At 64.3% G+C, this 15,245-nt stretch overlaps 3 protein-coding genes across 3 annotated transcripts; 1 reads left to right on the top strand and 2 right to left on the bottom strand.

The window, feature by feature from the left end:
* Positions 1-18: 18 nt before the first annotated feature.
* CHLRE_09g400200v5 (uncharacterized protein) lies at positions 19-5,386 on the top strand. The gene is made up of 3 exons (XM_043065975.1): positions 19-427; positions 542-721; positions 969-5,386. Exons 1-3 carry the CDS (start codon positions 395-397, stop codon positions 3,903-3,905), a joined length of 3,150 nt encoding a protein of 1,049 aa, XP_042920814.1. The 5' UTR covers positions 19-394; the 3' UTR covers positions 3,906-5,386.
* Positions 5,387-5,396: 10 nt separating this feature from the next.
* On the bottom strand, positions 5,397-9,768 carry CHLRE_09g400250v5 (uncharacterized protein). Its single transcript, XM_043065977.1, has 3 exons — positions 8,969-9,768; positions 8,193-8,466; positions 5,397-7,986 (listed from the first exon to the last, which is right to left on the bottom strand). Exons 1-3 carry the CDS (start codon positions 9,455-9,457, stop codon positions 7,172-7,174), a joined length of 1,578 nt encoding a protein of 525 aa, XP_042920813.1. The 5' UTR covers positions 9,458-9,768; the 3' UTR covers positions 5,397-7,171.
* Positions 9,769-10,718: 950 nt separating this feature from the next.
* On the bottom strand, positions 10,719-15,208 carry CHLRE_09g400300v5 (uncharacterized protein). Its single transcript, XM_043065980.1, has 3 exons — positions 14,545-15,208; positions 14,059-14,332; positions 10,719-13,860 (listed from the first exon to the last, which is right to left on the bottom strand). The coding sequence occupies exons 1-3, from the start codon at positions 15,079-15,081 to the stop codon at positions 12,737-12,739; spliced, it is 1,935 nt and encodes a 644-aa protein (XP_042920812.1). The 5' UTR covers positions 15,082-15,208; the 3' UTR covers positions 10,719-12,736.
* Positions 15,209-15,245: the final 37 nt, after the last annotated feature.

The raw sequence follows: 15,245 nt of genomic DNA, 5'->3' as shown, positions 1-15,245 counted from the left end.
GGTTTCCGCCAGGGTTTCCTCGTGCCCGCTTAGTGCGGAGCCCGAGCTCCTTCAACACACCACACAACGTTGACAATATTGAATGGATTGACAAGCTGCGCAGCTCAATTCTGCGCGAGGTCGCCTGCATATTCGCCGCTCGCACCTGCCATTAACGGCCGAGTGAGAGGAGCGATGGTGGTCGCACGGCGTTATCAAACTGCGAGCATCCGACCTCCTTCCAGACTAATTTAAAGCTTTCAACACTCAAACAAGACTGTATCGCGCTGATTGTTAGGCTGAAGAAGCGTCTCAGGTAGCGGCAAGGTCACGTCCGTCCGGCTTCCGCCGAACTTTGCTTGGTGAGGTCCTGAACGGATGCTCGGATGATCTTAGAATAGCCAGCGGATCACAAATGCACTCAGAGAAGCCCGCGGGGCTAGGTACTGCAAAACAGGAGGATGCCAGGCCACGGATGCCTGGGCCCACTTGCCCGAACTTAGGTTGCTCGCATGCACCGCCGATGACATCCACTTAGCCTACAACCACTGTTGCGTCGCAGGAGGTTTCAATGAACGAGCCCTCAACAGGGGTCACGTGTCATGTCGTTGAGGATGGCGCGGCAAGGAGCAATGCGCTGTTCCTCTACGCCCCGCCTCAGAGCGGCCACCTCGCCGACTACAACTTCTGTACGCACCAGATGAAGACACAGCTTGGCCGGCTGCCCGGCTCTCCTGGCCAGGTGGGTATCTGCAGCAGGGCCTTGCAAGGCTTGCGGCACAACCTCACGTCTTGCATTAGCCGGCATCTGCAGCAGCTCCGCGCCGAGCACTGCCTGCACCAACTCGCAACCCCAAACATGCACCACTGCCCGCAGCCCTCAACCTCCCTGGGGGCTGCGCAGATTGCGCCCAGCCCACAATTCCTGACCGTGCCGTGCCGCCCTCCAACCCTATTCCTAATCGCCTCGCTCCCCCGCACGCTCGCAGAGCGCCAAGGCCGGCCGCAACGAGCACCGCAGTGCCCGACTGGGCGCCGCCGCCGCCGCCGCCCGCGCCGCCACCAGCTCCCCCCTGGACAGCGGCGCCGCCTCGTACCTGGAAGAAGTCGTCCAATCGCCCGATGGCGGCCCGGCGGTCGCCACCCACCCCACGCGGCCGCTGCTGGGGCCCGTGCCTCTCCTGGCGCCTCAGGTGCCCCCATCGCCGCACATGCGCCTCTCCGCCCCCAACATCACAAACGCCGCCTTGGACGCCTCCTTCAGAGTCGACGCCTCCGCCTGCTGTGGCTCGGGCGGCGCCCACACCGCCACCCACTCCGCCTCCTTCTCCACCCACACCCCCTACACCTCCGCGGTGCTGCTGAGTCCACACTCCATGACCGCACTCGAGCTGCCCGGCGCCGCCTTCCGCCGCAGCCTGGACTTCCCGGGCCTAGGCCTGATGTCCCCCGCCACCGCCGCCGCCGCCACTGCCACGCACGCCAACACCTGGGGCTCACTCGCCACCCCAATGGCGGCGGCGGCGGCCGCCGCCGCCGCGGCAGACGGCGGCCAAATCGCCGCCGCTGGTGGTGGCGACGGCGTGCTGCCGCCGCCGCCACTGTGGCTGCGGGACCGTGGGTCGGTGGACGCGGCGGCAGGCGCGCTCATGCTGGCCACTCGCCGCGCCTCCCTTCTCATGCCCGACGGCGACGCCGCCGCATTCGCCGATGCCGCAAATGCCGCCGCCGGCGGCGGCGACGCTGATGATGCCAGGCTGGCGGCGGCGGGCCTGGATGACGTGGACTGGGACCTCTGGGCCGCTGGCACCGGCGGCGGCCGCGGCAAGGGCGGCAGCGGCGCCGGCGCCGGCGCCCGAGGCGCCCAGAAGGGCAGCAGCAGCAGTGGCCTGCGTTCTGCGCCGCCGACTGCAGGTGCTACAGCCGGCACCGCCACTGTCGGTGGCGCTGGCAGCAGCAGCAGGGTCGTGTCTGCATCCCAGCTGGAGCTAGATGCCGTCACTGCCCCTGCTACTGCTACTGCCGCCGCAGCTACTGCCGCCGCCGCCGCCGCCCCTGCGACCCTCGCCGCCCGCCCGCCTCTCCAGCCACCGCCGCCGCCGCACCGCGCGCTGTCCGTCACCTCCGCCGCCGCCGGCACCTTCCGCTACCACGAGGAAGACGACCTGGCGGCGGCAGAGTGGTTCTTCGGCGACAACCTGCAGCGGGAGCGCATGCGCGCGCGCTACGCCGCAATGGAGGCCGCGGACGAGATCTGCTACCGGGGCAGCGCCGATGGCAAGGGCGGCAAAGGTGGCGGTGACAAGAGAGGCAAGGGAGTCAGGGGCAACGGTGAGGGGAAGAGCCGTGGCAGTGGCGAGGGGAAGAGCCGTGGCAGTGGCGAGGGGAAGAGCCGTGGCAGCGGCGAGGGGAAGAGCCGTGGCAGCGGCGGCGGTGGCGGCAAGGGCAGTCGCACGGCGGAGGCTCTGGCGGGCGGACCTGGCGGCCGCGGCAGCAGCTTTGCCGGCCGCGCCCTGAATGCACTGCTGCCGCGCCTGTCGGGCGGCAGCGGCGGTGGTGGTGGCGGGGGCGCCGCCGCCAAGGGCACCAGCCAGCCTGTCAAGGCGGCGACGTCACGCCTGGGAGCCGCCGGCGGTGGAAGCGGCACTGACAAGGGCAAGGGCACGAGCGCCATGCACGGCACGCGGCGCAGCGGCGACAAGCGCCACCACAGCGAGGGCGAGGGGGAGGAGTGGGAGGAGAGGGTGCTGAGCCGGACCGTGAGCGGCAGGCCCGGCCGCAGTCGCTACGATGACGATGACGGCGGCGATAATGGCGATGGTTGGGAGGCTCATTGCCGCGACGGGGCTGGTGAGATGCAGAAGGGGAAGAAGGAGGAGAAGAGCGTGTGGCGTGCCTTCACGCAGCGCGCGGCGCGCGTGCTGGGCTTTGGAGGCGGCAGCGGCGGCGGCGGCGGTGCCGGATACAAGGTGGGGCCCGCTGCCGTGGCTGCGGCGGCTGGTGTGGACCCGAGCCGTGCCAAGTCCCGCACCGCGGCACGTGCGCATGGCGCCGGCGGCGGCGGCGGCGACAAGCAGTGTGAGGAGGAGGACGAGGCGGCGGCGGCGGCTGACCTGGCGATGACAGCCGGCCGCGCCAAGTCGCGTACGGCTGCGCGAGCAAACGACACGGCAGCGGGCTGGAAGCAGCCGCCGCAGCAGCTGGCCTCGGCGGCCGCGGTGAGGCATTGTCATGGCGACGCCGGCGGGGAGGACGCGCTTTCCCGTGGGAGCCGTGACGGCAGTGATGACGGTTCAGCCTACTCGGGCGAAGACGAGGACGAGGAGGGGGCAGAGAGCGAGGCTGAGACCACAACTGGCGGCGGCGGCGACGACGATGATGACGACGAGCCGCTGCCGGTGCTGCGCTCCCGCGACAGCCGCGTGGTGCACCGCACCCGCATGGGCCTCGACACGCGTCGCTCCATGGTGCTGCAGAGGCTGGGTCTGCCCAAGCCGCCGCCGCCGCCCACCACCCCCGGTCGCTCCAGGGCGGGCTCCGTTGCGAGCTCCGTCACTGGAGGCGGCGGCGGCGGCGGAGGTGGCGGTCGGCTGAAGGGCCTAAGTGGCGGGGAGGAGCAGGGAGGGGAGGGCTACGAGGAGGTGGGCGAGGATGAGGAGGAGGACGAGATAACGGCGGCTGTGGCGGCGGCAGCGGCGCTGTTTGCGGTGGCCAAGTCGGCAGTGTCTGCGACCGGCCGCGCGCCGTCGGCCAAGGGGCGGAGCAGCGGCCGCGGCGTCAAGGCCGGTGGCGGTGTGCCGCCCCCGCCGCCGCCACCGCTGCGGTGCAGCACTGGTGGCGGCGGCGAGGCAGGAGCAAGCGGTGGTGGTGGGGACGGGCGGGTGGCGGTCCAGGCGCGCAGCGGGCCGCGCGTAATTTTTGCGTGAGCATGCAGTCGACAGCAGGGCGGGGCGGGAGGCGGGTGGCGTCTCAGCCAGCGGTGTGGTGGGGCGGGATGCGAGCCGGCGTACGTTATGTTGAAGCCACACCGGGGCAGGGGAGGGAGCCACGCCAGGCTTCAGGAATGACCGCTGTGCGTGTGGTGCGGTACAGCGACTGGAAGTGCATGCTATTCAGGATGCGCACTGGTCAGTTCCACATCTGTTTGGAAGCTTGCTTGACGAAGAAGGGTGTGTACCGATGTCTTGCTAACGGTTATCTAAGCTCTTACGTGGACGACCTTCAGTCAGCCACGCGGTTCCTTTGCTGGGGATGCTCTGTTCATTGCTTCAGGGGTGTTCATTGTTTTTCAGGGGCGGGCATTTACAGGAGGACAATCCGTTCATCATTAGGACGGGTCACTGGACGAATGTTGATTAACGCTAAAGATGATCCCGTGGGGCGCATTGCTCCACAGGGATGGATGCATTCGCAAAGGGAAGGGAACTAGTGATACACACATGTTTGCGCCGCGTAGGTTGTCGGCCGGTAGGTGATTACCGAAGCATGCTCGCCGCCGGCAGCGCCCCGCAATGCAACCAGCCAGTGAGTCACCGGCAGCGCTTCAGATTGTTGCGGGGGTTGTTGTTGTTGTTGTATGTCTTTCGTCTCGCCACACGCGCATTCTGCTGGCAGGTTGTTTCAGGAATGCGGCTTGATTGGTTGGATTCACAGACATGAGATGGTGGGCGGCGGCGGCGCTGCTGGCAGCTGCAGTTGACCGGACTGACGGCTGGCATTTACGGCACTTTGCACACACGCATGCATACACGCAATGGGGCGGGGCTGCAACACTGCCCCCTCACCCCTCACCCCTCATGAGACTGTTGTTCTGGAACACGCCGCCACCTGCCATCACCTACACACACGCGGCAGGTGCACGCGCGCGAGAGCACTTGGCAAAGTAGAAGCATTTATATGTCTATTGAAGAAAACCAAGAAATGAAATCGGCACCAGACGGATGTCGCCTTGTTGAGGTTTGCTATGACGACAGGCACTTTGCCAACGGTGGTGTTTCTTTTCGTGGCTGCGCTTTCCAAATGTACACACAATTAGCGGCTGGGTGCGTACTTGAGATGGCTAGGAATGCCGGATGTGGGATTCTACACGTTGCTCACTGAGATGAGTGGGGGTGCGCCTTGGTGTGCGCGCACCGTTTCACAGTGAGAGGGCAGGTGGACGTCCCATGTACATTAGTGTTGCGGCATCTATCATCAACGCCTCTGCAGAGTCAAAGCCGTGTTACCTCAATGCATGGGGAGATGATCTTGACCGGCACGTGTAAGAACGGATGAGCTTGTTTGTCAGGCGCTGTCCGGCCAGGCGAACAAATCCCGGCGGCCCGACGGCCGGTTGATCACACGATACCCCCGTGGGGCTTCTCAGGCGCATGCACTACTGCAACGTGCCGGTAACCACACCATCTATAGCTCACCACCAACAACAGAATGCCGTAAAAGATAAACGCAGCCAACAACCTCGCAGGCAAGACACGACACACGAGGAAGCGGCAGGGAAGTTGACAGGGGACCAATCAATGACCGGAAGATGAGGACAGGATAAACTAACACTTGGCACACGCGCGGCTATCAGGCAAACCCCGCGCAGGCAAGGGACACCACCACTTATGCAAAATGGCCGGAGAACGACCCAACAGACGAATGCTCACCAGCAGCCCCAGCACCACACCACACCGCACCACCAAAGCACCTTGAAGGCAACCAGCCCATTAAGCCAACGCTTGACCACCAACACTACTGCCTGACTGCACAATGAAGTAAGAAACGAGAGTCTTTCACCAAAACCAGGCTAGCTGCCATCTCAGCACACAGCATGCAGACCTTCATCCGGCCAATACCCGTCTTACGTTGATGTGATCACGCCCATGCCGCCACGCCGCACCCGCGCACGCACAGAACCACTCGCATGCCACCCCGCCCCGCTCCCGCTGCCGCGTGCTTGGCCCAGCCGCGTGTCTCAGCGGCATTAGTTAATGGGAACCCGCGGTACCCCAATGCACCCCGGCGAACTCCACATTGCGCCAGCTACAAAGAATCCGAAAATGATGGCCCCTACCTTGTCACGTCATACACACACACACACACACACGCGCCACCCAGGTGTCACCCACCCATGCATCAGCCCTACACATTTCACAGCGCGTGACCGCGCCAATAGCTGTCCAGCTATGTGCGATGATGAACGCCGTGCCGCCATTGACATCATTCCAACAACACTCGCCAGGCGTCATGCTCGCCAGGCGGCTGGTCAGGAGGGGTCGTAAATGCACAAATGAAACTCTAGACAGCAAGCAACATACATGCATGCATGCCGCACTAGCCGCACCGCTACTTGCTTGCTCCATGCGATCGCCTGTGCGATGCGGCTTACACCTTCGCCGTGTACCGTATCGTATTGCATGGATGTTGGGCTATCTAGCCCCAGCCTTGCCCACCTACTGACATAGTGTGCTCAGGTACCTACCCGCCTCCCCAGGGTTCTTCGTGTGGTACACGGCCTTCCACCCGTCCTTATCAGCCTCTCCCGCCCACTTGGCCCCCCAGCAGCCGCCGCAGACACCGATCATGCGGTACTGCTGCTGCCCCTCCGCCCTCCACTCCGCCAGAAACACACTGGCCTTGTTTCGGGTGCAGGCGGCCTGGGCACAGCCGCACCCGGGCCGGCCGGCTTTTGCCGCCCACAGGACGCCAATGAGCTGCTTACTTCCAGGCCGCGTCGCCGCCGCCCCGGTCTCTGTGCAGCTGCTCCCGCCGTGTCAGGCGGCCCACACCGCGGCGGCCCGGCTGGCTGGCACTGGCAGGGAGTCCGTTGGCTGCCTGCTCCTCTTGTCCTCCTCCACCCCAACCGCCGCCGCAACCGCCGCCGCAGCTGCTGGCGTCGCCGCCACTGCGTCATATGGCTGCTGGCCTTCGCCGCGCTGCTTGCGTACTGCTGCTGCGGCACTGATGGCCGACACACCGTCCACGGCAACGGCAAACCCTGATGCTGGCCACTGCAGCCCGGGCGCTTTGACGGGTGGCAGTGGCTGGTTACCGCCACGGCCGTTGTTCATCCCAGAGGCAGCAGCTGCTGTGCCTAGGACACCAGCGGCCACAGCACCGCTACTGCCCAACGGTCAGCCGCCGCTCCCGCCAGCCACCGCTGCCACGGCCACCGGCGGCACCACCACCGCCACGGCCATCATCGCGACCATCATCGGCCGCTGGAAGCGTCGCCACACAACCGCAGAAGGTGATTCCACGCCGTGTCCTTTTGCTCCTCAGTGAATGTGTCTGCGCTGTAGTGCAGCTCCACCCAACCGGGCTTGCCCTTCGGGTTTAACCCCTTCCGGCAATTGCCGCACACGACCAACATGCGGTACGAGGGTGCGCGCGGGGCGTCCGGCGCGGCATCAGCCCAAACCGACTTGGGTGGGGTGCCACAGCGCGCGCACAAGTGCTTGGCTTCAGCCGACGACCGGAGCCGCTTGCAGAGCACGTCCCAGGCGCTGGGCCCACCGCCGTCCCTGACGCGGCGGAGCTGCTCCACTGTCATGCGGAAGACCGCGCGGCAGTTGATGAACGGCGGGGCGCCGCCCGCGCCGCCGTCGGCAGCACCGCTGCTGCCAGCCGCGCTGCCGCTAGCGGCGCCGCCCAGCTCCGTGAAGTTGAGCTCCGTCAGCGGCGGTGCGCACGGGAACACGTGCTTAGCTGTGTAGCCGTTTGCGAGGGTTTGCATCATCAGCAACCCATCGTCTCGGTAGCCGGTACCGTGCTGCTGGCACAGGCACAGCGCTGCTGCCAGGTCCCCGCCGCTGCCGCCCTTCCAGATGAGGAAGAGCTGCTTGGGATCCCGCGAGCACTGCTCCAGCTTGCTGGACGTGACGGCCATGCACCTGGGCTGCGAGCCCAGCACCGCCTGCCAGCAGGTCCTGTCCGGCGGCCCTCCGCCGCCGGCAAGGCGGTCCAGCACCTCTTTGCTCATGGCGTTGGTCTCGGCGTCCACCTTGAACAGCTTGGCTTTGACGGCTGCACGCATGTACAAGCAACATTAGGAAAGGTTACGCATACCGTACATACCGTACATGAGGTCTGCCACATTCAGACGCCATCCAGCAGCTAGCATTCCATCAGTAGGTATGCTGCTGAAACACCGAAATAAAGTACGGTATCATCTATATCATCCATGTCAAACCGTATCGGGCACCCCGCCACGCACGCACATGCACACTCACCCTGTCCCCGCTGCCTGCCACTGCACAGCAGGATGGAGCCGCCCTCAGCCATCTCGCCGCGCTGCACCGCACGCAGCTGCGTGATGCCCTCCGCAGCGTACTCGCCAAACACCTTGCCCGTCGTGACGGACTCACAGAAGCGCTCGCGTGCGCTCGAGAGAAACTCCGCCGCCGCCTTTACGTCCTCGAGCATCTGGCCAGCGTTGACCGCCATGCAAATCATGCCACTTCTCCGCCGGGTCGCTCCGATCAGTGCCGTCGCCTCATCCAGGGCCTGCGGCGTAAGGGCGGCCATCAACGAGCGAGTAAGCAAGATCACGCCCGCATACGTCCTTATGGTGCATGTCAAGTACGGGCGGCGGCACACATCACGGTGTCAGCTTGATTGCAAGGAGTCCCTACAGCAGGGTTGGTGTAGGAATCAACTTGCCGGCTCCAATGCCCTGAAACCCGCCGTGGAAACCCGTCGCAGGCCGACGACCGACAGCGCCGCCTCTACTCCAACTACACCCGACTACCAAAAAACGCCTTTGTAAACGAAAGGGTTTCTCGAACACGCATGACTTTGACGTGGAATATCAAGACCCACCCCATCCTGCGCAAGTCAGGACAGCACTCAAAGCCTTTGGCACACAGCAGCATACGGTATGCTTAAGAAGGAGGGGGGCCTGCTGGGAATGGATAGGCATGTCGAGAGGCACGATGGCGGAGGCATAGTCTCAGGATCAATACCGTTAACTAGAATGGAACGGCTGTACGGGTTGAAACTGACTCACCAGCCTCAACAAGGCGGCGTGGACTTCACCCGCCGTCCTGGCTACCGCGTAATTGCCCATGATGATTTCCCCAGCTGCCCTGAGCACTGCAGCCTCATCTTTGCCGTCGCCTGCTGGCGCCCCGCGCCCGCGCGCGCCAGCGCCGTCACTGGACGCAGCAGCCGCGGCCGCCGCTGTTGAAACAGGGCCGCTGTGCCTGGCACCGCCGCCGCCGCCGCCGCCGCCAAGAAGCGGGGCAGCAGCAGGGTTTCCGCATGCACCAGCTTGTGGCGCCTCTCCGGCTCCGCCGGCCTTGCGCCTGCTGCGGCGGAACAGGCCCTGCACCCAGGCGGCGACCTGCCGAAACCGCCCGCCCGTCACGGCCTGACCGCCGACCTCATCACGCATGGCGGCCGCGTCCCTCTCGGCAGACTCTGGCGTCGCATCCTTACGGAGCTGCCACAGCCGGGTGAGCAGCTCGTAGACCAGGATGACGTCCAGCACCAGCATGCTGACGGCGGGCCCGTGGGCGAGCGCATCCCCGAGTTGTTCGAAGGCCGCGCCCAGCGCCTTGGCACCAATCGACGCTCCTAATGGGGCTTGATCAAGAAGGCTGCACAGCTCCTGCGCCACGTCTGTTACTTTCTTAAACCATTCCAACGCCTCCTCCGGGCCTGCGACTGCCTTCGCCGAACTTCGATAACAGACATGGCGAGGTTACGCAGACCCATCCGTATGCCATCGTAGTTGATTGTGTTCTCATTGCTCGGCGACAAGCCGTCGGCGGCAGCGGCAGCCCAACTGCTGTCCATTGCCATTTCCGAAATCCAGTTACTATGTGATAATGCAAATCCTATCTGACACGGGCATCGCCTGTGGAATTGCTATCTTCATAATGCACGTGGGATCATGACGGAATTCGGTTGAGAACTGTTTCAGTCACTCATCAAACGTATGACCAGGCAGCCGCAGTGTATATCAAATAAAGTAGAACATAACATATTGGTGATCATACATGGACGCCATGCTGCGGGGTCTGACGGGCGTTTAGCCAGAGCAGGGCGTGCCCGCCCGGCGCACCGTCCACAGCCCCTACGTATGATATATGACATGTTTTTGTAAGCTCTGGGGTCGACGGCCCGCTTGTTGAGCTTGCGAAATGCAGCAACATGCCGACTACCTGCACGAAGAGCCGCTTTAGCCCTAGTAGAGAAGTCCTAACCGCGGCTGATAATAGAGAATGGACATGGAAATGATAAAGCATTGCGAAAATGGCTGCTTGAGGGCCCGGTTGCGACCCTACCTGATCCTTCCTGGTCGGCAGAGCTTCGCATACTGCCCCGGGATACAATCAAGAGCAATATACTGCATGTATATGTCTAGTCATGGCCACCTGGCGAATCATTCCTGCACAACCGTGCCGGCAACCCATTTGGGCACCCTGGGCTGTCTGCCGTCTGCTTGGGATATGGCCATATGGGCATCAGCTGCACCCTACGGCACGCCCTACGGGACCTCGCCAACCTGCCTAAACTCTGTCCCATCACGCACCCTGGGCTGTCGTGTCGGGCCGTGTCATTCCTGCCGGCGCCGCCACCGACATGCGGAGCCGGCAGCTGTCTCCTCGCCAAACTAGTCCGTGTTGGCAGCTCAGCTGACCGGTGATACATGGTCGGCATGCATAGGCTAGAGTGACGTTGCTAGGCGCCTGCGCGCCTAGGCTTGGCTGCGACCCGAAGACGCCCCAACTTCCGGGACCAAATGCGCTGTCCACCAGAGTCCGTTACAGACGTTGATCCGTTGTTTGTGCACATAAGAGTAAACAGTTGGGAGCAACACGAAAGCAGCGCCGGTACAGGCCGGCGCTGCACCCAAGTAGCTAGCCCGGCGACAGCAGCAGCAGCGAGCTAATTCACATGTTGCCGTGCTCCCATGGTAAGTCGTGTACATGCCCCCTTGAGCCCCAACAGCCTTGAACTATGCCTTCAACCTGTTGTCATCGCCATCTACCTACTTGCTTGCAAACAGGTACAGGCGCTGCTTGTCGGTCATGGCCGCCACGAACCCCAGGCCCGGCCCCCCGCCCAGCAGCTCAACGGTCTCCCCGGGCGGCGACAGCGCGGCCAGCGCCCGCGTGGTCAGGAAGGCGGGGAAGGGCGGCGGCCGTGTGGCGGTGGCGGGGTCAGGCCGAATGGTCGCCCGTGGGGTGACAGGCTTATCGCGAATAAGTATGACTACCTGGGTGACGGCAACCACGCGACGCTCGGTGAACTGGTAGGTATTGGTAAGTAACTCCGATGGCGGGCTTTCGTTTCGTTTTTTATCACACCCGCGCAGGCAAGGGACACCACCACTTATGCAAAATGGCCGGAGAACGACCCAACAGACGAATGCTCACCAGCAGCCCCAGCACCACACCACACCGCACCACCAAAGCACCTTGAAGGCAACCAGCCCATTAAGCCAACGCTTGACCACCAACACTACTGCCTGACAGCATACCGAAGTAAGAAACGAGAGTCCTTCACCCAAAACAGGCTAGCTGCCATCTCAGCACACAGCATGCAGACCTTCATCCGGCCAATATCCGGCTTACGTTAATGTGATCACGCCCACGCCGCCACGCCGCACGCGCGCACGCACAGAACCACCCGCATGCCACCCCGCCCCGCTCCCGCTGCCGCGTGCTTGGCCCAGCCGCGTGTCTCAGCGGCATTAGTTAATGGAAACCCGCGGTACCCCAATGCACCCCGGCGAACTCCACATTGCGCCAGCTACAAAGAATCCGAAAATGATGGCCCCTACCTTGCGACGTCACACACACACGCGCCACCCAGGTGTCACCCACCCATGCATCAGCCCTACACATTTAACAGCGCGTGACCGCGCCAATAGCTGTCCAGCTATGTGCGGTGATGAACGCCGTGCCGCCATTGACATCATTGCAACAACATCCGCCACGCGTCATGCTCGCCAGGCGGCCGGTCAGGAGGGGTCGTAAATGCACAAATGAAACTCTAGACAGCAAGCCACATGTATGCATGCATGCCGCACTAGCCGCACCGCTACTTGCTTGCTCCATGCGACCGGCTGGCTTACACCTTCGCAGTGTACCGCAACGTATTGCAAGGATGTTACGCTAGCTTCAGCCTTGCCCACCTACTGGCATAGCGTGCTCAGGTACCTGCCCGCCTCGCTCCCCAGAGTGCTTCGTGTGGTACAAGCCCTTCCACCCGTCCTTATCAGCCTCTCCCGCCCACTTGGCCCCCCAGCAGCCGCCGCAAACGCCGATCATGCCGTACTGCTGCTGCCCCTCCGCCCTCCACTCCGCCAGCAACACACTGGCCTTGTTATTTTGGGTGCAGGCGGCCCGGGCGCAGCCGCAGTCGGGCCGGCCGGCTTTGGCCGCAAGCAGGTCGCCGATGAGCTGCCACCAGGCCGCGTCGCCGCCGTCCCGGTAGCTGCACAGCTGCTCCCGTGTCAGGCGGAACAAGGCCTTGCAGCCGTGGATGCGCTCGTCAGGTTGCAGCGTCTGGAAGCCCAGTGCAGGAACGTTAAGGGGGTGCGCACCGCGGCGGCCCGTCTGGCTGGCACCGGCAGGGGGCCCTCTGGCACCGGCAGGGAGCCCTCTGGCTGCTCCTCTTCCTCCTCCCCCACCCAAACCGTCGCCGCAACCGCCGCCAGCGCGTTCAATGTGGCTGCTTGCCTGCTGCGCCGCGTTGCTGGCCTCTTGTTGATGCGGCCAACAACTGGCACAACAGCGGAAGCGGCAGAAGGCCGTGCTGCTGTCTACTGCCGCCCACTAGCGGGCGCTTTGACAGGCGGCAGTGGTTGGCGGGCGGCTGTGCCCAGGACACCAGAGGCCACTGCAACGCCACTGCCCGAAGGCCGGTCGCCGCTCGCGCCGCCGCTGCCCGAAGGCCCACAGCTACCTGTGGCGCCGTTGCTGCTACCTGCGGCGCCGGAGCTGTTACTGCCACCATCGGCGCCGCCTCTGCCACCACCATCGGCGCCGCCACCGCCACCACCATCGGCGCCGCCACCGCCACCAACATCGGCGCCGCCCCACAGCCGCGAAAAGTGAGTCCACGCCACGTTCTTTTGCTCCGGAGTGAAGTTCTTTGAGCTGTAGTGCAGCTCCACCCAACAGACGGGCTTGTCCTTCAGGTGCTTCCCCTTCCGGCAATCGCCGCACACGACTAGCATACGGTACGAGGGCGCGCCTGGGGCGCCCGACGTGTCAGCCCAAATCGACTTGGGTTGCGGCGCCTCACAGCGCGCGCACGAGTGCTTGATGTCAGCCGACGACCAAAGCCTCTTGCAAAGTGCGTCCCAGGCGCTGGTTCCACCGCCGTCCCGGACGCGGCGGAGCTGCTCCACCGTCATGCGGAAGACCGCGCGGCAGTTGTCGAACGGCAGGGCGCCGCCCGCGCCGCCGCCGCTGCCGCCGCCCGCGCCGCCGCCGCCGCCAGCAGCGGCGCCGGTGCCGTCTGCGCCGCCGCCGCCACCGCCAGCAGCGGCGCCCCCCAGCGTTGTGAAGTTCAGCTCCTCCAGCGGCGGCGCGTACACGCCTCCCGGCCGCGGGATCGTGGACTCAGCGGTGTAGCCATTCGCGAGGGGTTGCATTAGCAGCGCCTCGTCTTGGTATCCGGTGCCGTGCTGCTTGCACAGGCACAGCGCCGCCGCCAGCTCCCCGCCCTTCTTGACCAAGAACAACTGCACCGGATCCCGCGAGCACTGCTCCAGCTTGCTGGACGTGACGGCCATGCACTTGGGCTGCGACTCCAGCACCGCCTGCCAATCCCTGTCCGGCGGCCCTGCCGCGGCTCCGCCGCCGGCAAGGCGGTCCAGCACCTCTTTGCTCATCGCGTTGGTCGTCTCGGCGTCCACCTTGAACAGCTTGGCTTTGACGGCTGCGCACATGTACAAGCAACATTAGGAAAGGTCAAGCCGGCACGCAAGCATACCCGTACATAACGTCTGCCACATCCGCTGCCATCTAGCAGCAGCTAACATCAAGCAAAGCGAGCTGCCAAAACACCGAAACAAGCATCACCAATCAATGCCTAACCGTATCCTGCACTGCGCCATGCACGCACACGCGCACTCACCCTGTCCCCGCTGGCTGGGGATGCTGCGCAGCAGGATGGAGCCGCCCTCCGGCATCTCGCCGCGCTGCACCGCGCGCAGCTGCGTGATGCCCTCCGCCGCGTACTCGCCAAACACCTTGCCCGTCGTGACGGCCTCACAGAAGCGCTCGCGTGCGCTTGAGAGAAACACCGCCGCCGCCTTTATGTCCTCGAGCATCGTGCCGGCGCCGACCGACGTCGCGATCAAGTTGCGTCTGCGAATGTCCGTAATCAGGGTGCTCGCCTCATCCAGAGCCTGCGGCACAATGGCGGTCATAAATGGGGAAACGGGAAGTGGCAGGTGTCGGAGGAATGGGCGGGAGGCAGCAGGCTGCAGGAGGAAGCTAGTTGGAGGGGGGCCTGCTGGGAATGGATAGGCATGTCGAGAGGCACGATGGCGGAGGCATAGTCTCAGGATCAATACCGTTAACTAGAATGGAACGGCTGTACGGGTTGAAACTGACTCACCAGCCTCAACAGGGCAGCGTGGATGGCACCCGCCGTCTTGGCTATCGCGAAGTCGCCCAATGTGTTGCTAGCTGCCTCCAGCGCCGCCTCAGCATCTCCGTCGCCTGGTGCAGAAGAAGAACCGGCAGCGCCGGAAATATCAGCTTGGTTTCCGCGCTGGCCTCCGCCTCCGCTGGGAGAGCCAGCAGCGGCGCCTGTTGGGGCCGGCACCGGGGCGGACTGAGCCGGGTGTACTTTGGCGCTGGACCTGCTCCTGCAGCAGCAGAGCACATGCCACCAGTCCAACGCTTTGGGTCCCTCCTCAGCAGGGGTCAGAGCAGGGGTCGTGTGCTCCTCTTCACGTTGCTGCTCCTGCGGCGCCTGCTGCTGCTCCGGCTCCTGATCCTGCTGCTCCTGCGGCTGCTGATGTTGCTCCGGCTCCTGCTGCCGCTGATCCACGTTGCTATCGTGACTGGTCGAATCGCGTGCGGAGTCGTGTCTGAGCTCCCATAGCCGGTTGAGCACCTCGTAGACCAGGATGACGTCCAGCACCAGCATGCTGACGGCGGGCCCGAGGGCAAGCGCAGCCTCAAGTTGCTCGAAGACCTTGCCTAGGGCCTTGGCAGCGATAGACGCTCCTAACGGGGCGGTTTCAAGAAGGCTGCATAGCCCCTGCGCCACGTTTGTAGCCGTCTTGAGCCATTTCGCTACCGTTGCTGGGG

This window comes from Chlamydomonas reinhardtii, chromosome 9 (assembly GCF_000002595.2).
Source record: "Chlamydomonas reinhardtii strain CC-503 cw92 mt+ chromosome 9, whole genome shotgun sequence".
NCBI lineage: Eukaryota > Viridiplantae > Chlorophyta > Chlorophyceae > Chlamydomonadales > Chlamydomonadaceae > Chlamydomonas > Chlamydomonas reinhardtii.
The sequence above is the reverse complement of the archived record's forward strand: the minus strand, read 5'-3'. Positions and strand labels throughout refer to the sequence as shown.

What these genes read in the sequence shown, in the direction of transcription:
- CHLRE_09g400200v5 (XM_043065975.1), top strand. Translation starts at nt 395, where the DNA reads ATGCACTCAGAGAAGCCCGCGGGGCTAGGTACT. An exon ending in AGCCCGCGGGGCTAGGTACT is followed by an intron (nt 428 to 541) that starts GCAAAACAGGAG and finishes GTTGCGTCGCAG; the next exon opens with GAGGTTTCAATGAACGAGCC. An exon ending in TGCCCGGCTCTCCTGGCCAG is followed by an intron (nt 722 to 968) that starts GTGGGTATCTGC and finishes GCACGCTCGCAG; the next exon opens with AGCGCCAAGGCCGGCCGCAA.
- CHLRE_09g400250v5 (XM_043065977.1), bottom strand. Translation starts at nt 9,457, where the DNA reads ATGCTGGTGCTGGACGTCATCCTGGTCTACGAGCTGCTCACCCGGCTG. An exon ending in ACGCCGCCTTGTTGAGGCTG is followed by an intron (nt 8,467 to 8,968) that starts GTGAGTCAGTTT and finishes CTTACGCCGCAG; the next exon opens with GCCCTGGATGAGGCGACGGC. An exon ending in TGGCAGGCAGCGGGGACAGG is followed by an intron (nt 7,987 to 8,192) that starts GTGAGTGTGCAT and finishes ACATGCGTGCAG; the next exon opens with CCGTCAAAGCCAAGCTGTTC.
- CHLRE_09g400300v5 (XM_043065980.1), bottom strand. Translation starts at nt 15,081, where the DNA reads ATGCTGGTGCTGGACGTCATCCTGGTCTACGAGGTGCTCAACCGGCTA. An exon ending in ACGCTGCCCTGTTGAGGCTG is followed by an intron (nt 14,333 to 14,544) that starts GTGAGTCAGTTT and finishes ATTGTGCCGCAG; the next exon opens with GCTCTGGATGAGGCGAGCAC. An exon ending in CCCCAGCCAGCGGGGACAGG is followed by an intron (nt 13,861 to 14,058) that starts GTGAGTGCGCGT and finishes ACATGTGCGCAG; the next exon opens with CCGTCAAAGCCAAGCTGTTC.